The sequence below is a fragment of the Salmo trutta genome, chromosome 29 (assembly GCF_901001165.1).
Source record: "Salmo trutta chromosome 29, fSalTru1.1, whole genome shotgun sequence".
NCBI classification, from domain to species: domain Eukaryota; kingdom Metazoa; phylum Chordata; class Actinopteri; order Salmoniformes; family Salmonidae; genus Salmo; species Salmo trutta.
The window spans coordinates 22,461,865-22,482,871 of record NC_042985.1 but is presented as its reverse complement, the minus strand read 5'-3'; the positions used below and the strand labels follow the sequence as shown (position 1 = coordinate 22,482,871).

Here is a 21,007-nt window from a genome sequence, read left to right as displayed (position 1 = left end):
AAATGCTTGTGTTCCTAGCTCCAACAGTGCAGTAATATCTAACAATTCACAACAATACAGAGAAATCGAAAAGTTAAATCATGGAATTAAGAAATATATAAATATTAGGATGAGCAATGTCAGAGTGGCATTGACTAAAATACAGTAGAATAGAATACAGTACATACATATGAGATGAATAAGCAGTATGTAAAACTTATTAAAGTGACTAGTGTTCCATTACTAAAGTGACCAGTGATTCCATGTCTATGTATACAGGGCAGCAGCCTCTAAGGTGCAGGGTTGAGTAACCCAGTGGTAGCCGGCAAGTGATGGCTATTTAACAGTCTGATGGCCTTTAGAAAGAAGCTGTTTTTCAGTCTCTCGGTCCCAGCTTTGATGCACCTGTACTGACCTCGCCTTCTGGATGATAGCGGGGTGAACAGGCCGTGGCTCGGGTGGTTGATGTCCTTGATGATCTTTTTGGCATTCCTGTGACATTGGGTGCTGTAGGTGTCCTGGAGGGCAGTCAATGTGCCCCCGGTGATGCGTTGGGCCGACCACACCACCCTCTGGAGAGCATTTTTTCTATTTTAAAATCTTATATGATTATTTTATATATTTTACATGTGATTAGGCCACAGAGAGGGCCAGAGAAAATTCAGTTTGGCCCTGTCCGGGGGTATCATCGGATGGGGCCACAGTGTCTCCTGACCCCTCCTGTCTCAGCCTCCAGTATTTATGCTGCAGTAGTTTATGTGTCGGGGGGCTAGGGTCAGTCTGTTATATCTGGAGAATTTCTCCTCTCTTATCCGGTGTCCTGTGTGAATTTAAGTATGCTCTCTCTAATTCTCTCTTTCTCTCTTTCTTTCTTTCTCTCTCTCGGAGGACCTGAGCCCTAGGACCATGCCTCAGGACTACCTGACATGATGACTCCTTGCTGTCCCCAGCCCACCTGGCCATGCTGCTGCTCCAGTTTCAACTGTTCTGCCTGTGGCTATGGAACCCTGACCTGTTCACCGGACGTTCTACCTGTCCCAGACCTGCTGTTTTCAACTCTCTAGAGACAGCAGGAGCGGTAGAGATACTCTCAATGATCGGCTATGAAAAGCCAACTGACATTTACTCTTGAGGTGCTGACTTGTTGCACCCTCGACAACCAATGTGATTATTATTATTTGACCATGCTGGTCATTTATGAACATTTGAACATCTTGGCCATGTTCTGTTATAATCTCCACCCGGCACAGCCAGAAGAGGACTGGCCACCCCTCATAGCCTGGTTCCTCACTAGGTTTCTTCCTAGGTTTTGGCCTTTCTAGGGAGTTTTTCCTAGCCACCGTGCTTCTACACATGCATTGCTTGCTGTTTGGGGTTTTAGGCTAGGTTTCTGTACAGCACTTTGAGATATCAGCTTATGTAAGAAGGGCTATATAAATACATTTGATTTGATAATTACAGACACCTGTGATCATCTGAAGTACCCAAAAGAGCCACTAGATGTCTTGTGATAAATTACATAAAATCCTTGAAAGTTACCAAATTTTAATAGTTTACAGGTAAACTTTGAAAGTTTCCAGTAACATACCCTCTCGTTGCAACACTACTTCTGAGTCTACACGCACTCGCCAAATATACTTCCAAATATACTCCCACTCACCTGCTGTCTCAATCTGACCTGATTTCTCCAACTCGCATACTCGCACCGGTATGTCTTCCGTTTCAAATATCCTGATCCTCTCCCACACACAGGTGGTAGCTAGTCTCTTTAATTGAGACTACAATTTATTTAGTCTCGCAGTTATAATTAAGCAGGCTAATTGATGTACACACTCCCTGTACTTTTGCTTCACAGAGATTAAAGCTTTCAGAGTCTATTATGACATTAAAACCCCCTAGAGTCGATTGACGCCTTCCACATCTGAGCTGGAAAGTGGCAGAGCTACAGCACTGTTAGTCAGATGAAGAGACATCCCAAAAATTGGTCTTCTCGCAAAAACGGCTGTAGCGTCGAAACTGTCTGGGCTACAAACTAATATGACCCCACTATGATGTTCTCTGTTTTGTTCTATGACCCCCACAAGTATCACAGGGCTCATCTGAAGGTAACCTGGTACCGGTTAAAAAAAATATTGGAAGTATGGAAGTAGTTTTGTGCCCATCAAAAAAGAGAGTTAAATATAGGACATTCACTTCAAAACATTATTCCTTATGATACATTTTGTAACTGTCTTTTTTGCCATTTATGAATGTGTTATTCAATGTATTTTAATGGGCTATTATAGTAAAGGCCAAATTCATGTTTTAATATACATAAAGGGGTCCTAAAATTCAAAATCCAATCGCTAAATGATCCATGGTATGACCATATTAAAACAATTCCATTTGTCAGCTTAGTAGAATCGTATCGGTGAGAGCAGTTCATTTGGCTCCCTAATTTGCATACTGGTAGACTACTTCTGCAGATAAATTATGAAAATATTCAATGAAGATGTTGAATCCTCACTGCAGGAACAATAGGTAGTGGAGAGAAAGCCTCATTCTGGTCCAAAATATGATAAAATAAAACTAATTGAAGGTTAGAAAAGCTAATGTCATGATACTATATGGTATTATTAAGGATATCGATATAGAACCACTGATTTGATTAGTGTCGACTGCTGCTTTCTGTGTAGCAAAGCCTATGTTTAACACCTGCTTCATTCTTCAGTCATATCTGTAGGTCTATTCATGGTCGCCTGACTTTGTATAAAAGTGGGGGTGCACAATCTGGCCGGGGTCTGGGGTTCTCCCCCTGAAAGCTGTTGCATTTTTAAAACCATTTTCCTGCAATTCTATAATGCTCCTCAACAGGGAATTCATGTTTACTTGACAGAAAACAACCTTTTTTTAAAGGTTTTTGCCACAATAAACTAAATTGAAATAGTATATTTAGTTTTTGCTACAATAAATTCAATTGAAAAGGTAGACTAGACTTGTTTTTATGACTAGATTACTAATCTACCGCCTTCCCTCAAAGTCCCACACACATTGATTGACAGGTCTGAAACCCTACCAACTCTGTGACACAAAAATACTGCCCTCTTCCCTGACAATCCCACCCACAGTGATTGATGCATCGGTTTATTATCTATGCATAGTCACTTTACCTTTACCTACATGTACAAATTATCTCGACTAACGTGTACCCCCGCACATTGACTCTGTACCGGTACCCTCTGTATATAACCTCGTCATTGTATTGTGTTACTTTTTATAAAATTACACGTTGGTTTCCTTTTCCCTAAGTTTCCACAGCAACAGAGAGAATAAAATACATCATTTGAAGAACAAACATCATTGTGGCAATGCATATCTTGCAGTAAAACTGTAAACATAAAATCATGAAGTGACTCTGAAGAGAAGACAAGTTTAATGTTATAAAAGGTTATCTTGCGTAGAAAATAGTTCTGATCATATGGGCCTAGACAATATCCAAAACAACTAGCAACTGAATTCATCCATTTTCAGTAACTTTAATTGCAAAGTCATGTAATTGCAATCCCACAACTCATTTTACGAATCTGGGAGGTAAAGTCGTTAAAGTATTCAATAATTTAGCAGTATATTTTGGATGGAATTAAAGCATCAGAATGTACCAGTGGACACCAAAACAGAGCTCATTCTGCATGCCGGAACTCCCTGACTGGCAAATGTTTCAGTTTGGCTGGCTACTCCATGTACTTGAAAAACTCTGCGTACACGCACGCGCGCGCACACACACACACACACACACACACACACACACTCCCTTAATAAAGATAATACTTTAAAAAATAAACTTACTCTCCTACTCATATGTTCTCTCAAACTGACCTGCTGTCTCAAACTGACCTGCTTTCTCCCACTCACTTACTCTCACCTGTATGTCTTCCAGCTCAAATATCCTGATCCAGTCCCAAACACAGGTGGTAGCTAGTCTCTTTAATTGAGGCTCCAATTCAGTTATAATTATGCAGGCTGATTGATACTCTAGCATGATGAACAGCTGGAGAGAATAGGGCCACATTAGTAGGATCTGTGACTTACTAATTTGCCCAGGCCAATCATACTCCTAGAAAACTTCTGAGTCCCAAAACATCTCCTGTATCTCCTCCAAGTCAGGTTGTGCCATCCCTCATTGGTCCAGCCTGTGGCATCTGTAGCTGTCTGCTCTGTGGTTTCACATAGTTCTGCATTCTGTGGGCATCTGTAAGCTACAGTGCAGTAACAAAACACACCCATACTGTTAGAGGAAATGGCAGATTTCACAATGCGTTCGAGAGAAATCATAGTCCCTTCGCCACGTTTCCACCACTCACCTGTGGAGGGAGAGTATTTTTATCAGACTGTCATTAGTGCCTTTGTAATGGCTGACCGCATACACAAATCACCTCAGTGTATGTGTGTGTGGAGGGGGGAGAGGGCAGCAATGACTTCAGTTACACTACATAATACCAAGTTTCCTTTAAATCAGATTTGCGTTTGGCTAATGAAACGTAAAGACACATATGGCGTGGGTGTCACGCTTGTGTGTAGTGGGTGAGGAGGAATCAAGTGCAGGAAGCAGCGATTCAGGGTATTGGCTTTAATAGGCACAATGGCTAAACGACAAGCCAACCCAAACAGCGCACAGAGCGCACTACAAAACAAAGTGCCCCAAAAACAAGGGACAAAACACAGCTTGCGCAAAACACACGCACCACTGAAAATGTACAACAAACAGCGTGTCACCACGCACAGCATACAATGAAATACAATCACGTACAAAAAACCATACATTCTACGCTAACCTAAATAACCCCCCCACTAATGACTAACCCAAAACAGGTGCGTGCCTACCTAGACCTAACCAAACGAAAGTGAAACAAAACAAGGATCGATGGCAGCTAGTAGTTCGGCGACGACGACCGCCGAGCCCCGCCCGGCCGAGGAGGGGCGCCACCATCCGTCACAGTCGTGACAGTACTCCCCCCCTGACGCGCGGCTCCCGCAGCGCGCCGTCGCCGAACTCGAGGACGCCCCGGAGGTCGAGGCGCAGGGCGATCCGGATGGAGGCTGTGGAACTCCCGGGTGAGCGCTGGGTCCAGTATGTCCTCCACCGGTACCCAGCACCTCTCCTCCGGGCCGTACCCCTCCCAGTCCACGAGGTACTGCAGGCCCCTCGCCCGGCGTCTGGAGTCCAAGATGGATCGAACTGTGTACGCCGGGGCCCCCCCGATGTCCAGGGGGGGTGGAGGGACCTCCCGTACCTCATTTTCCTGCAGCGGACCAGCTACCACCGGCCTGAGGAGAGACACATGAAACGAGGGGTTAATACGATAATAAGAAGGAAGTTGTAATCTGTAACACACCTCGTTTATTCTCCTCAGGACTTTAAATGGCCCCACAAACCGCGGACCCAGCTTCCGGCAGGGCAGGCGGAGGGGCAGGTTCCGGGTCGAGAGCCAGACTCTCTCCCCTGGGGTGAACACGGGGGCCTCGCTGCGGTGCCGGTCAGCGCTCGCTTTCTGTCGCTCCCTGGCTCGTCCCAGGGATTCCTGCACAGCGTTCCAGGTCTCCCTTGAGCGCTGCACCCATTCCTCCACCGCAGGGGCCTCCGTCTGGCTCTGATGCCATGGCCCCAGGACCGGCTGATAACCCAACACACATTTGAATGGTGACATGTTGGTGGAGGAGTGGCGCAAAGAGTTCTGAGCCATTTCGGCCCATGGCACGAACCTTGCCCACTCCCCTGGCCGGTCCTGGCAATAGGACCGCAGGAACCTGCCCACTTCCTGGTTTACCCTTTCCACCTGCCCATTACTTTCGGGGTGAAACCCCGAGGTCAGACTGACCGAAACCCCCAGCCGCTCCATAAACGCCCGCCACACTCGGGACGTGAACTGGGGGCCTCGATCTGAGACGATATCCTCGGGCACCCCGTAGTGCCGGAAGACGTGGGTGAATAAGGCTTCCGCGGTCTGCAGGGCCGTAGGAAGACCGGGTAACGGAATCAGACGGCAGGACTTAGAAAACCGGTCCACAACGACCAGGATTGTAGTGTTGCCCTGAGACGGCGGGAGATCGGTCAAGAAATCCACCGCCAGGTGGGACCATGGTCGTTGCGGAACCGGGAGGGGTTGTAATTTCCCTCTAGGCAGGTGCCTGGGAGCCTTACTCTGAGCGCACACCGAACAGGAGGAGACATAGTGCCTCACGTCCTTCACCAAGGTGGGCCACCAGTATCTCCCACTAAGACCACGCACCGTCCGCTCAACCCCTGGGTGACCCGCGGAGGGAAGCGTGTGAGCCCACCGAATCAGCCGATCGCGAACACCGAGCGGAACGTACTTACGACCCACTGGACACTGCGGAGGAGTAGGCTCCGTCCGTAACGCCCGCTCGATGTCCGCGTCCACCTCCCAGACCACCGGTGCCACCAGACAGGAGGCTGGAAGGATAGGCGTGGGCTCGGTGGACCGTTCCTCGGCGTCATGGAGACGAGACAGTGCGTCGGCCTTAGTGTTCCGGGAACCTGGGATATACGAGATGTTAAACCGAAATCTCGTAAAGAACATCGCCCACCTGGCTTGACGCGGGTTCAGTCTCCTCGCCGCCCGGATGTACTCCAGATTGCGGTGGTCAGTCCAGATGAGAAAAGGGTGGCGCGCCCCCTCAAGCCAATGTCTCCACACCTTCAGGGCTCTGACCACAGCCAACAGCTCCCTGTCCCCCACATCATAGTTACGCTCCGCCGGACTCAACTTCCTAGAGAAGAAGGCGCAGGGGCGGAGCTTGGGGGGGGCGCCCGAGCGCTGGGACAACACGGCTCCTACCCCAGCCTCGGACGCGTCCACCTCCACTATGAAGGGCAAAGAGGGGTCCGGGTGCGCCAGCACCGGGGCGTCGGTGAACAAAACCTTCAGACGACTAAAGGCCCTGTCCGCCTCCGCGGACCACTGCAACCGCACCGGGCCCCCCTTCAACAGTGAGGTAATGGGAGCCGCCACCTGCCCAAAGCCCCGGATAAACCTCCGGTAGTAATTGGCAAATCCCAAAAACCGCTGCACCTCCTTCACCGTGGTGGGAGTCGGCCAATTACGCACGGCTGAGACGCGGTCACATTCCATCACTACCCCTGATGAGGAAATGCGATACCCCAAGAAAGAGACGGCTGGTTTGGAAAACTCACATTTCTCAGCCTTGACGTATAGGTCATGCTCCACCAGTCGCCCAAGCACTTTACGCACCAGAGACACATGCTCGGCGCGTGTAGCGGAGTAGACCAGAATGTCATCGATGTACACCACTACACCCTGACCGAGCAGGTCCCGGAGAATCTCGTCCACAAAAGATTGAAAGACTGCGGGAGCATTCTTTAACCCATACGGCATGACGAGGTACTCATAATGGCCAGATGTGGTACTAAATGCAGTTTTCCACTCGTCCCCTCCTCTGATACGCACCAGATTATATGCGCTCCTGAGATCCAATTTCGTGAAGAAGCGCGCCCCGTGAAATGACTCCATCGCCGAGGCGATGAGAGGTAGTGGGTAACTGAAACCCACTGTGATGGCATTTAGACCTCTATAGTCAATGCACGGGCGCAAACCTCCCTCCTTCTTCTTCACGAAAAAGAAGCTCGAGGAGACGGGTGAGTGAGATGGCCGAATGTATCCCTGCCTCAAGGATTCAGTGACGTATGTCTCCATAGCCGCTGTCTCCTCCTGAGACAGGGGATAAACGTGACTACGAGGGAGGGCAGCGCCCACCTGGAGGTTTATCGCACAGTCTCCTCGTCGATGAGGTGGTAATTGGGTCGCCTTCGTTTTACTGAAGGCGATAGCCAAATCGGCATATTCTGAGGGAATGTGCACGGTGGAGACTTGGTCTGGACTCTCCACCGTAGTCGCACCGATGGAAACTCCTATGCACCTGCCCGAGCACTCATTTGACCACCCCTTAAGAGCCCTCTGTCCCCACGAAATCTTAGGGTTGTGAGTGGCTAGCCAGGGAATCCCTAGAACCACTGGAAACGCTGGGGAATCGATGAGGAAAAGACTAATTTGCTCCTCATGACCCCCCCGCATTACCATGACCAGAGGTACAGTGACCTCCCTGACCAGCCCCGACCCTAGTGGTCGACTGTCTAGGGCGTGTATGGGGAAGGGTTGGTCCAACTGGACCAAGGGAATCCCTAACCTAGCCGCGACCCCACGGTCCATAAAACTCCCTGCTGCGCCTGAATCGACTAGCGCCTTAAACCGGGAGTGAGGGGAGAAACAAGGGAAAGACACTGACACATACATGTGACGTACAGGGGGCTCTGGGTGAGGCTGGTGCTGACTCACCTGAGGTGTCAAAGGAGCGCTCTGCCTGCCGTCTGGACTCCTAGGGGAGTCTCCCCAGCACCGGTCCACAGTGTGCCCTCTGCGACCACATGAGGTGCAGGAGCGACCCCCCCCCTCCAGTCCTCCTGGCTGCTGCCCCCCCTATCTCCATAGGCGTGGGAGCAGGAGGGCTGGAGGGTGGAATGAGCAGGGCCCGGGTCGGACGTCCGCGGGCGGCCAGCAGATTGTCCAGTCGGATGGACAGATCCACCAGTTGGTCCAGTGTGTGAGTCGTGTCCCGACAGGCTAATTCCCGGCGGACGTCCTCCCTCAAACTACAACGGTAGTGGTCTATAAGGGCCCTCTCATTCCACCCTGCTCCCGCGGCCAGGGTCCGGAACTCGAGAGCGAAATCCTGCGCGCTCCTCGTCTCCTGCCTCAGGTGAAACAGCCGCTCACCCGCCGCTCTCCCCTCCGGGGGATGATCGAATACTGCCCGAAAGCGGCGGGTGAACTCTGGGTAGTTGTCCCTGGCTGAGTCCGGACTGTCCCACACGGCGTTTGCCCATTCCAGGGCCTTACCCGTGAGACAGGAGACGAGGACGCTGACGCTCTCCTCCCCCGAGGGAGGGGGACGAACGGTCGCCAGGTATAACTCCAGCTGGAGTAAGAAGCCCTTACACCCAGCGGCCGTTCCATCGTACTCCCTGGGGGGGGCGAGCTTCACCCCACTGGTACTGGGAGCTGTGGGTGCTGGGGGGGGCGCAGGCTGTTGGACTGCCGCGTTCGAGGGGCCGAGAGCGCGTCGGTCCCAGCTCTCCAGGCGCGCCAACACCTGATCCATGGCGTTACCCAGCCGGTGGAGCAGGGTAGAGTGTTGATCCACGGTTTCCTCCATGGACATGGCTGGCGCTGAAGCTCCTGCTGACTCCATTACGTTTTGGGTACGTGATTTCTGTCACGCTTGTGTGTAGTGGGTGAGGAGGAATCAAGTGCAGGAAGCAGCGATTCAGGGTATTGGCTTTAATAGGCACAATGGCTAAACGACAAGCCAACCCAAACAGCGCACAGAGCGCACTACAAAACAAAGTGCCCCAAAAACAAGGGACAAAACACAGCTTGCGCAAAACACACGCACCACTGAAAATGTACAACAAACAGCGTGTCACCACGCACAGCATACAATGAAATACAATCACGTACAAAAAACCATACATTCTACGCTAACCTAAATAACCCCCCCACTAATGACTAACCCAAAACAGGTGCGTGCCTACCTAGACCTAACCAAACGAAAGTGAAACAAAACAAGGATCGATGGCAGCTAGTAGTTCGGCGACGACGACCGCCGAGCCCCGCCCGGCCGAGGAGGGGCGCCACCATCCGTCACAGTCGTGACAGTGGGGACTAAAGAGGAAGGAAATGCTCTCATTCGGTACATTAAGAACACAAGCAGGAACAGATCATGTGGACAGACGCACACAGGCAAGCACGCACACACACCCCATTACAGATGTATTCTGGTTCTATGGTCTGTCAAGACATCTATTCAACAAACCTCCTCACACATTACCCTTTCCCACCTTCGTCCGTCCACTAAAATACAATAATTGTTATTAGAGAAACAATGATGACCCTTGGAATTGTTCTAACAGATCATTTAAATGTGATTAAGTGGCCCTGTGTCATGTCTGACTCAAAGCAGAGCAGGACTACTGAGAGAATGTGGGTGAGGGCTCTGTTTGAGGAGGCTCTTACATGCAATCATATTTTCATTACCAGCGAGTCACATGGGAGAGATTGTAACGAGTGCGCCAGGCAGAAGCGTACGGCTGGCTTGCTGTGAAAACATGCAGGCTGTGTGAGATGGACAAACTGAATCCATCATGCACGTATCTTCACCCCTCTTTTCAACACAGACGCTATAATGAAGTGAAAACACAAAGAACTTTCTGTGCATGTAATGCACGATGTATGACTGATACGAGTTTCCTATTGGTTCATACAGAGACATGGCCAATCGATACGTGGTTCACTTTTGTAAGGATACAGAGTTGTTTTGTTGAGAGTCAAGTGTGGAATGTTTCCAATTGGTTTCATACAGAGAAAGGGCCAATCGATATGGGTTTCACTTTTGTATGAAGACTGGAAAGTTGTTGTTTAGTCTCCAGGAGAGAGGCATCGTGGGTAAAGAACAAACGCCGTATATCAAAAGGAACCCGACAGGGAGACACAGCTAGGCAGATGGCACAGTACATCTTGGTCCCGGCAGTAAAAGGAAGACAAACTCGGATAAAAAAATAAAGCCATCACGCACCGCATTGTGCTGATGTGAGGGGATCTGGGTTGCGTGTGTGCATGCGTGCGTCCATGTGCGTATGTGTTTGTGAATGGGTTTTGTGTGTGTACAGTATGTGAGCGTGCATACTCAACGCCTGCTTGGCTCGGCAAATGAAACTTTGTATGAACATTGAGATCAGTGCACCCCTTGGCTCGCATCGAGCCTGCCTATGAATATCAATTTCTGCTTTCTATGAATATCAATTTGTTACTGCCTTCATTGCTACGTTGCTAGCCCCGACACCCCACCTGACACAAAGCAAAGCGCCTTTTTGTTGTGCCAGCATTTATACTAAAGAGTGCTTTCTTGCTCCACTGCTCAAAAACAGAGCGGCTCCTTCACCCCAGAGGCTAACTTTCCCTCAAGGACAAGGAGAGACTGTGTGTGTTCTCTGAGAAATATTAAAAGGGTGAACACAGTGAATGCAGGCGACAGCAAAGCAGCCCGGGGCAATGGAGCCATCAACTCCTACTTAACACAGCATATACTGTATGGAGCGCATCAGCTAGTGCCCCGTATGCCCTCTGAGATAACGAGAGGTTGTGTGTGACTACAGGCTCATCACCTCCACAGCACACACACACACTCTTTAAGCCATGTACATATTACCTCAACTAACCAGTGCCCCCGCACATTGACTCTGTAACAGTAACCCCTGTATGTAGATTCGCTTTATTAAATACTAAAACTGCATTGTTGGTTAAGAGCTTGCCAGTAAGCATTTCACTGTAAGGTTCAGTGCATTTGACAAATAACATTTGATACAGCATTTTTGATTTGATACAGCATGTTCTTCCAACCTGTTTTACAAGACAGTTGGTAATCAGCTGGTAATCACCATGCTGATACATTTTGAAACCGGCCAATCTGACTCTTCATTTATCCACTAGTGCAGTAGTGTTGGTCCTGTGTTTCATGAATTGAAATAAAAGATCCCAGAAATTTTCCATATTCACAAAAAGCTTATTTCTCTCATATTTTGCGCCCAAATGTGTTACCATCCATGTTAGTAAGCATTTCTTCTTTGTCAAGATAATCCATATCAAGAAGCTGATCAAACAGCATGATCATTACACAGGTGCACCTAAAAGGCCACTTTAAAATGTGCAGTTTTGTCACATAACACAATGCCACAGATGTCTACATTTTTTAGGGAGAGTACAATTGGCATGCTGACTGCAGGAATGTCCACCAGAGCTGTTGCCAGGGCCTTTTATGTTAATTTCTATACCATAAGCCAACGTTGTTTTAGAGAATAAGCCAACGTCGCTTTAGAGAATTGAACAGTACGTCCAACCGGCCTCAAAACCGCAGACGTGTAACCAAGCCAGCCCAGGACCTCAACATCCGGCTTCTTCACCTGCTTGATCATTTGAGACCAGCCCCCCAGACAGTTGATGAAACTGATGTGTATTTCTGTCTGTAATAAAGCCAAATTATGATTGGCTGGATCTGGCTCCCCAGTGAGTGGGCCTTGCTCCCAAGTGGGTGGGCCTTGCTCCCAAGTGGGTGGGCCTATGGCTGCACCCCTGCCAAGTCAGGTGAAATCCATAGATTAGGGATTCATGAATTTATTTCAATTGACTGCTTTACTTATATGAACTATAAATCAGTAAAATAATTGATATTGTTGCATGTTTTCATTTTCTTCAGCGTAGTAAGACAATAAAATAACCATAATGAGGCTATATACAAGGAGTACCAGTACTGAGTCTATGTGCAGGAGTATGGGTGAGTTGAGGTAATTGAGGTAATATGTACAGTACATGTATGCACGCAGGGGTAAAAGTGATTAGGCAATCAGGATAGATATTAAACAGTAGCAGCAGCGTACAGTATGTGAAGAGTATGAAAGAATGTAGACGTTTGTCTATCTGTGTGTGTGTGTGTGTGTGTGTGTGTGTGTGTGTGTGTGTGTGTGTGTGTGTGTGTGTGTGTGTGTGTGTGTGTGTGTGTGTGTGTGTGTGTGCGAAAGTAGTGAATGTGTGTGGTGTCAATATGCATGTGAGTGTGTGTGGTGTCAATATGCATGTGAGTGTGTGAGCGTACACTACCGTTCAAAAGTTTGGGGTCACTTAGAAATATCCTTGTTTTTGAAAGAAAACCTCATTTTCTGTCCAATAAAATAACTTAAAATTGATCAGAAATACAGTGTAGACATTGTTATTGTTGTAAATGACTAATGTAGCTGGAAACGGCAGATTTTTTTATGGAATATCTACATAGGCATACAGAGGCCCATTATCAGCAACCATCACTCCTGTGTTCCAATGGCACGTTGTGTTAGCTAATCCAAGTTTATAATTTTAAAAGGCTAATTGATCATTAGAAAACCCTTTTGCAATTATGTTAGCACAGCTGAAAACTGTTGTGCTAATTAAAGAAGCAATAAAACTGGCCTTCTTCAAACTAGTTGAGTATCTGGAGCATCAGCATTTGTGGGTTCAATTACAGGCTCAAGATGGCCAGAAACCAATACCTTTCTTCTGAAACTCATCAGTCTATTCTTGTTCTGAGAAATGAAGGCTATTCCATGTGAGAAATTGCCAAGAAACTGAAGATCTCGTACAACGCTGTGTACTACTCCCTTCACAGAACAGCGCACACTGTCTCTAACCAGAGTAGAAAGAGGAGTGGGAGGCACAACTGAGCAAGAGAACAAGTACATTAGAGTGTCTAGTTTGAGAAAAGATGCCTCACAAGTCGTCAAACAGTAGCTTCATTAAATAGTACCTGCAAAACACCAGTCTCAACGTCAACAGTGAAGAGGCAACTCCGGGATGCTGAGCTGTAGTCAATGAACAGCATTCTCAGGTAGCTGTTGTCCAAGTGGTAAAGGGCAGTGTGGAGTGCAATAGAGACTGCGCCATCTGTGGATTTGTTGGGGCGGTATGCTAATTATAGTGGGTCCAGGATGTCTGGGATGATTTGTGTTGATGTGAGCCATGACCAGCCTTTCAAAGCACTTCATGGCTACAGATGTGAATGCCACGGGGCGATAGTCATTTAGACAAGTTACCTTGGCATTCTTGGGCACATGGACTATGGTGGTCTGCTTTAAACATAGATATTACAGACTGAGTCAGGGAGAGGTTGAAAATGTCAGTGAAGACACTTGCCAGCTGGTCAGCGCATGTATTAAAGCACTGCATTAAGGCCTGCAGTGTGAACAAGGCTTAAGTGGCAGCCATTATCACCATGGGATCTGCTGACAGCCAATCACGTTTACTTTCCCCAGCAATCTCCACTGAAAACCACAGGCTACAGAAATTGTCTCTCTCTCTCTTTCTCCTCTGGCATGTAGAGTACTGTGCAATATTCCATATGTAAGATTTTCACATCTCCCCCAGGAGAAGGTAATGGTTTGATCCTGTTGCTTTCTACCTGGTTTAAATTTAGGTCTGTTCAGTGGGTGGGGTGGATTGGATCGTTTACCATCCCCCACTGGGAGAATACACTACGGAGAGCTACCTAGAATATCAATGTAAGCCTACTGTAATAGCTGACACAAGTAGGTGAAAAGAACTATCAACCATTTGTATGTCATCCATTCTCTTGTCACTCAACAGTACTGTTTATACACTGTTTATCAGGGGGCAGGGCTACCGACGTTAAGGCTAATCTAAAGATGGTGCTGGCTAAAGCTAAAACTGGCGAGTGTAGAGAGTATAGAGATATTGTTATCCACGTCGGCACCAACGATGTTAGGATGAAACAGTCAGAGGTCACCAAGCGCAACATAGCTTCAGCGTGTAAATCAGCTAGAAAGATGTGTTGGCATCGATTAATTGTCTCTGGCCCCCTCCCAGTTAGGGGGAGTGATGAGCTCTACAGCAGAGTCTCACAACTCAATCGCTGGTTGAAAACTGTTTTCTGCCCCTCCCAAAAGATAGAATTTGTAGATAATTGGCCCTCTTTCTGGGACTCACCCACAAACAGGACCAAGCCTGGCCTGTTGAGGAGTGACGGACTCCATCCTAGCTGGAGGGGTGCTCTCATCTTATCTACGAACATAGACAGGGCTCTAACTCCCCTAGCTCCACAATGAAATAGGGTGCAGGCCAGGCAGCAGGCTGTTAGCCAGCCTGCCAGCTTAGTGGAGTCTGCCACTAGCACAGTCAGTGTAGTCAGCTCAGCTATCCCCATTGAGACCGTGTCTGTGCCTCGATCTAGGTTGGGCAAAATTAAAGATGGCGGTGTTCGCTTTAGCAATCTCACTAGTATAAAGACCTCCTCCATCCCTGCCATTATTGAAAGAGATTGTGATACCTCACATCTCAAAATAGGGCTACTTAATGTTAGATCCCTCACTTCAAAGGCAGTTATAGTCAATGAACTAATCACTGATCATAATCTTGATGTGATTGGCCTGACTGAAACATGGCTTAAACCTGATGAATTTAGTGTGTTAAATGAGGCCTCACCCCCTGGTTACATTAGTGACCATATCCCCCGCGCATCCCGCAAAGGCGGAGGTGTTGCTAACATTAATGATAGCAAATTTAAATTTACCCCCCAAAAAACAACAACAACGTTTTCGTCTTTTGAGCTTCTAGTCATGAAATCTATGCAGCCTACTCAATCACTTTTTATAGCTACTGTTTACAGGCCTCCTGGGCCATATGCAGCGTTCCTCACTGAGTTCCCTGAATTCCTATCGGACCTTGTAGTCATCGCAGATAATATTCTAATTTTTGGTGACTTTAATATTCACATGGAAAAGTCCACAGACCCACTCCAAAAGGCTTTCGGAGCCATCATCGACTCAGTGGGTTTTGTCCAACATGTCTCTGGACCTACTCACTGCCACAGTCATACTCTGGACCTAGTTTTGTCCCATGGAATAAATGTTGTGGATCTTAATGTTTTCCCTCATAACCCTGGACTATCGGACCACCATTTTATTACGTTCGCAATCGCAACAAATAATCTGCTCAGACCCCAACCAAGAAGCATTAAAAGTCGTGCTATAAATTCTCAGACAACCCAAAGATTCCTTGATGCCCTTCCAGTCTCCCTCTGCCTACCCAAGGACGTCAGAGGACAAAAATCAGTTAACCACCTAACCGAGGAACTCAATTTAAGCTTGCGCAATACCCTAGATGCAGTTGCACCCCTAAAAACTAGAAACATTTGTCATAAGAAACTAGCTCCCTGCTTTACAGAAAATACACAAGATCTGAAGCATGCTTCCAGAAAATGGGAACGGAAATGGCGCCACACCAAACTGTAAGTCTTCCGACTAGCTTGGAAAGACAGTGCCGTGCAGTATTGAAGAGCACTCACTGCTGCTCGATCATCCTATTTTTCCAACTTAATTGAGGAAAATAAGGACAATCCGAAATTTATTTTGATACTGTCGCAAAGTTAACTAAAAAGCAGCATTCCCCAAGAGAGGATGGCTCTCACTTCAGCAGTGATGAATTCATGAACTTCTTTGAGGAAAAGATCATGATCATTAGAAAGCAAATTACGGACTCCTCTTTAAATCTGCGTATTCCTCCAAAGCTCCGTTGTCCTGAGTCTGCACAACCCTGCCAGGACCTAGGATCAAGGGAGACACTAAAGTGCTTTAGTACTATATCTCTTGACAAAATGATGAAAATAATCATGGCCTCTAAACCTTCAAGCTGCATACTGGACCCTATTCCAACTAAACTACTGAAAGAGCTGCTTGGCCCTCCTATGTCGAACATAATAAACGGCTCTCTATCCACCGGATTTGTACCAAACTCACTAAAAGTGCCAGTAATAAAGCCTCTCTTGAAAAAGCCAAATCTTGACCCAGAAATTATAAAAAACTATCGGCCTATATCGAATCTTCCATTCCTCTCAAAAAATTTTGAAAAAGCTGTTGCGCAGCAACTCACTGCCTTCCTGAAGACAAACAATGTACACGAAACGCTTCAGTCTGGTTTTAGACCCCATCATAGCACTGAGACTGCACTTGTGAAGGTGGTAAATGACCTTTTAATGACGTCAGACCGGGGTTCTGCGTCTGTCCTCGTGCTCCTAGATCTTAGTGCTGCTTTTGATACCATCGATCACCACATTCTTTTGGAGAGATTGGAAACCCAAATTGGTCTACATGGACAAGTTCTGGCCTGGTTTAGGTCTTATCTGTCGGAAAGATATCAGTTGTCTCTGTGAATGGTTTGTCCTCTGACAAATCAACTGTACATTTCGGTGTTCCTCAAGGTTCCGTTTTAGGACCACTGTTGTTTTCACTATATATTTTACCTCTTGGGGATGTCATTCGAAAACATAATGTTAAATTTCACTGCTATGCGGATGACACACAGCTGTACATTTCAATGAAACATGGTGAAGCCCCAAAATTGCCCTCGCTAGAAGCCTGTGTCTCAGACATAAGGAAGTGGATGGCTGCAAACTTTCTACTCTTAAACTTGGCCAAAACAGAGATGCTTGTTCTAGGTCCCAAGAAACAAAGAGATCTTCTGTTGAATCTGACAATTAATCTGGATGGTTGTACAGTCGTCTCAAATAAAACTGTGAAGGACCTCGGCGTTACTCTGGACCCTGATCTCTCTTTTGAAGAACATATCAAGACTGTTTCAAGGACAGCTTTTTTCTATCTACGTAACATTGCAAAGATCTGAAACTTTCTGTCCAAAAATGACACAGAAAAATGAATCCATGCCTTTGTTACTTCTAGGTTGGACTACTGCAATGCTCTACTTTCCGGCTACCCGGATAAAGCACTAAATAAACTTCAGTTAGTGCTAAATACGGCTGCTAGAATCCTGACTAGAACCCAAAAATTTGATCATATTACTCCAGTGCTAGCCTCCCTACACTGGCTTCCTGTTAAGGCAAGGGCTGATTTCAAGGTTTTGCTGCTAACCTACAAAGCATTACATGGGCTTGCTCCTACCTATCTTTCCGATTTGGTCCTGCCATACACACCTACACGTACGCTACGGTCACAAGATGCGGGCCTCCTAATTGTTCCTAGAATTTCTAAGCAAACAGCTGGAGGCAGGGCTTTCTCCTATAGAGCTCCATTTTTATGGAATAGTCTGCCTACCCATGTGAGAGACGCAGACTCAGTCTCAACCTTTAAGTCTTTACTGAAGACACATCTCTTCAGTAGGACCTATGATTAAGTGTAGTCTGGCCCAGGGGTGTGAAGGTGAACGGAAAGGCTGGAGCAACGAACCACCCTTGCTGTCTCTGCCAGGCCGGTTTCCCCTCTTTCCACTGGGATTCTCTGCCTCTACCCCTATTACGGGGGCTGAGTCACTGGCTTACTGGTGTTCTTCCATGCCGTCCCTGGGAGGGGTGCGTCACTTGAGTGGGTTGAGTCACTGACGTGGTCTTCCTGTCTGGGTTGGTGTCCCCCCTTGGGCTGTGCCGTGGCGGAGATCTTTGTGGGCTATACTCGGCCTTGTCCCAGGATGGTATGTTGGTGGTTGGAGATATCGCTCCAGTGGTGTGGAGGCTGTGCTTTGGCAAAGTGGGTGGGGTTATATCCTACCTGTTTGGCCCTGTCCGGGGGTTTCATCGGATGGGGCCACAGTGTCTCCTGACCCCTCCTGTCTCAGCCTCCAGTATTTATGCTGCAGTAGTTTGTGTCGGGGGGGCTAGGGTCAGTCTGTCACATCTGGAGTATTTCTCTTGTCTTTTCCGGTGTCCTATGTGAATTTAAATATGCTCTCTCTAATTCTCTCTTTCTCTTTCTTTCTTTCTCTCTCTCGGAGGACCTGAGCCCTAGGACCATGCCTCAGGACTACCTGGCTTGATGACTCCTTGCTGTCCCCAGTTCACCTGGCCGTGCTGCTGCTCCAGTTCCAACTGTTCTGCCTGCAGCTATGGAAGCCTGACCTGTTCACCGGACGTGCTACCTGTCCCAGACCTGTTGTCCCAGACCTGCTGGAACCCTGACCTATTCACCGGACGTGCTACCTGTCCCAGACCTGCTGTTTTCAACTCTCTAGAGACAGCAGGAGCGGTAGAGATACTCTCAAAGATCGGCAATGAAAAAGCCAACTGACACTTACTCTTGTGTTACTGACTTGTTGCACCCTCGACAACTACTATGACTATTTTTATTTGACAATGCTGGTCATTTATGAACATTTGAACATCTAGGCCATGTGCTGTTATAATCTCCACCCGGCACAGCCAGAAGAGGACTGGCCACCCCTCATAGCCTGGTTCCTCACTAGGTTTCTTCCTAGGTTTTGGCCTTTCTAGGGAGTTTTTCCTAGCCACCGTGCTTCTACACCTGCATTGCTTGCTGTTTGGGATTTTAGGCTAGGTTTCTGTACAGCACTTTGAGATATCAGCTGATGTAAGAAGGGCTATATAAATAAATTTGATTTGATACTGTAACTACTCTGCACTGTAGGGTTAAAACTGACACCAACCTTGCTTTGTGTCCGCCTCTCCATAAATCCTGTATTAGCTCTAATCGTTTGGAGAAGGTCCATTAGGACTAATACAGATACTATAGCAGACAGTATTGTGGATAATACAGCCTTGTGGATAGGTGGCAGTGATGACGCACAGAGCCCAGCTCTCACAGTGTGCTCTCATTATGTGCCGTGACTCCAGGTCTTCAATATTACACTACAATAATACACTCTATGGGCCCATCTGCTACACACTAGCACAAGCTATTTAAAGAATGAGAGAGAGAGAGAGAGAGAGAGAGAGAGAGAGAGAGAGAGAGAGAGAGAGAGAGAGAGAGAGAGAGAGAAAAGGTTTGGAGAAGAGAGTGGGAGAGAGAGATGGAAAAAGGACAAGTAACAGAGGGAGTGGGAGAGAGTGTGAAAGACATGCAGACATTGAAATATGGTGAGAAACTGAAACAGAGGAAGATTTTTACTTGAGGTAAAACTGCTAAACAATATTTTCATATTTAATATTTATTGAACAAGAGAGGTGCTCTCGTACCTACCAACATGAATGTATCTATTAACCTTGCATGAATGTGAACTTCATAGGATTTGAGGACATCACCAGTTGCAAGGGACACGGGCCATTAAGCAGACCATTAACCAACATTTGCATTGATACTTATAGTACAGATGTTTGTCTCTCATTTAGGTCATCACTTGTGGAAATCATTATGCAAAAAGTATTGAATGCTTCAACACACTTTGGGAAACACTTCATGTTCCAATTCCATGGCTTTATACTGTATATACCAAGTAGACATTATCTACTTTGAATATCAAAAGGACGTAGAAAACGCAAGTGTCCACCATGCATTTCCCAGCTGTGAAGTATAAAACCACATAAAGGGGCAGGTTGAGAGACTTACTGTATGTAATTAATTAAAGTACTCTGTAGCTCACGGATCGATCAGAACGCCCACTGAGATATGAAAACTCCATTACTTACTGTACTGATACCACAGCCACCTGGATTATCCAGAGAGTAGAGCCATTGGCTGGTCCATATAGATATCATTACTAGAATGGGAAAAGCCCCGCAAACCATGGCAAGTTGAACAATGACTTGAATGGGGATGGTGATTTAAATTATTTCTATGGGCTTGCCATCCTTGACATACATAAAAGACTCATAGATCCTCCACTGCAGTAGCAATAGCACTACCAACATGTTTATAATGGATTCTCAAGCTTTCAACCACATTTGAACAACATTGCATCCCCACTCAGAATACAACGCTAGTCTGGATTCCATGTGAGGACGCAGTGAAGCATAATCGGAGAGTGATCCGATCATCTTGGTCAGATAAAAAGTGACATATTGTAGCGACCTTAAGCCAACACCCAGAACATCAGCAAGGGATGCAGAGCTCTTGGCGTAATGGATAAGGTGTTGGCTTGTCAATCGCTGGACCCTCAAATCTGCTGCAATATCAATAGCAGGTGTACGTACATACGGCCATGTCAAGTCTTACCTTCTGCCTGATCTCTTCCTCCATGGACACAGGTGATCCCAGCTCGGCCACCTTCTTGATGCCCTCGCTGGCGTAGCCACCATACTCCCACAGCACGTAGTTCTTAGAGTGGGACGCTCCGATGATGGCCGACCAGTGGTTAGCACGCCCTGGTGAGGTTAAGAAAAACAAAACAACACCAGAATTATCATAATCTCATACTATCCAGGAGGCAGGCTGGCCAAACATTTGTGCCAGTGAAAGGTTTGCACCTATTCCCATTCTGCAAGGCATAATATATATTGGTAATAGGTAATGATATGTGTATAAAAAGTAAACAACTGTAATTAAGATAAGATTAATGTAAGGTTACAGAATGTTCTGTTTCTTATTCACTTTGAAATGACAGATAATTATTCATATAGTAGTAATGTACGTATCAGATCGTGACACAGTAATTATAGTACTATATTACAGATTTTT

The 21,007-nt window shown here is 46.9% G+C and overlaps 1 protein-coding gene across 2 annotated transcripts in view; it reads right to left on the bottom strand.

Moving 5' to 3' along the window:
- Positions 1–21,007, bottom strand: part of LOC115167143 (spondin-1) — a 140,364-nt gene that overhangs the window by 91,716 nt on the left and 27,641 nt on the right. For both annotated transcript variants that reach the window (XM_029721269.1, XM_029721271.1), the window contains exon 6: positions 20,546–20,694. In XM_029721269.1, coding sequence (XP_029577129.1) covers positions 20,546–20,694 — 149 coding nt within the window. The remainder of the gene's footprint in view (positions 1–20,545; positions 20,695–21,007) is intronic.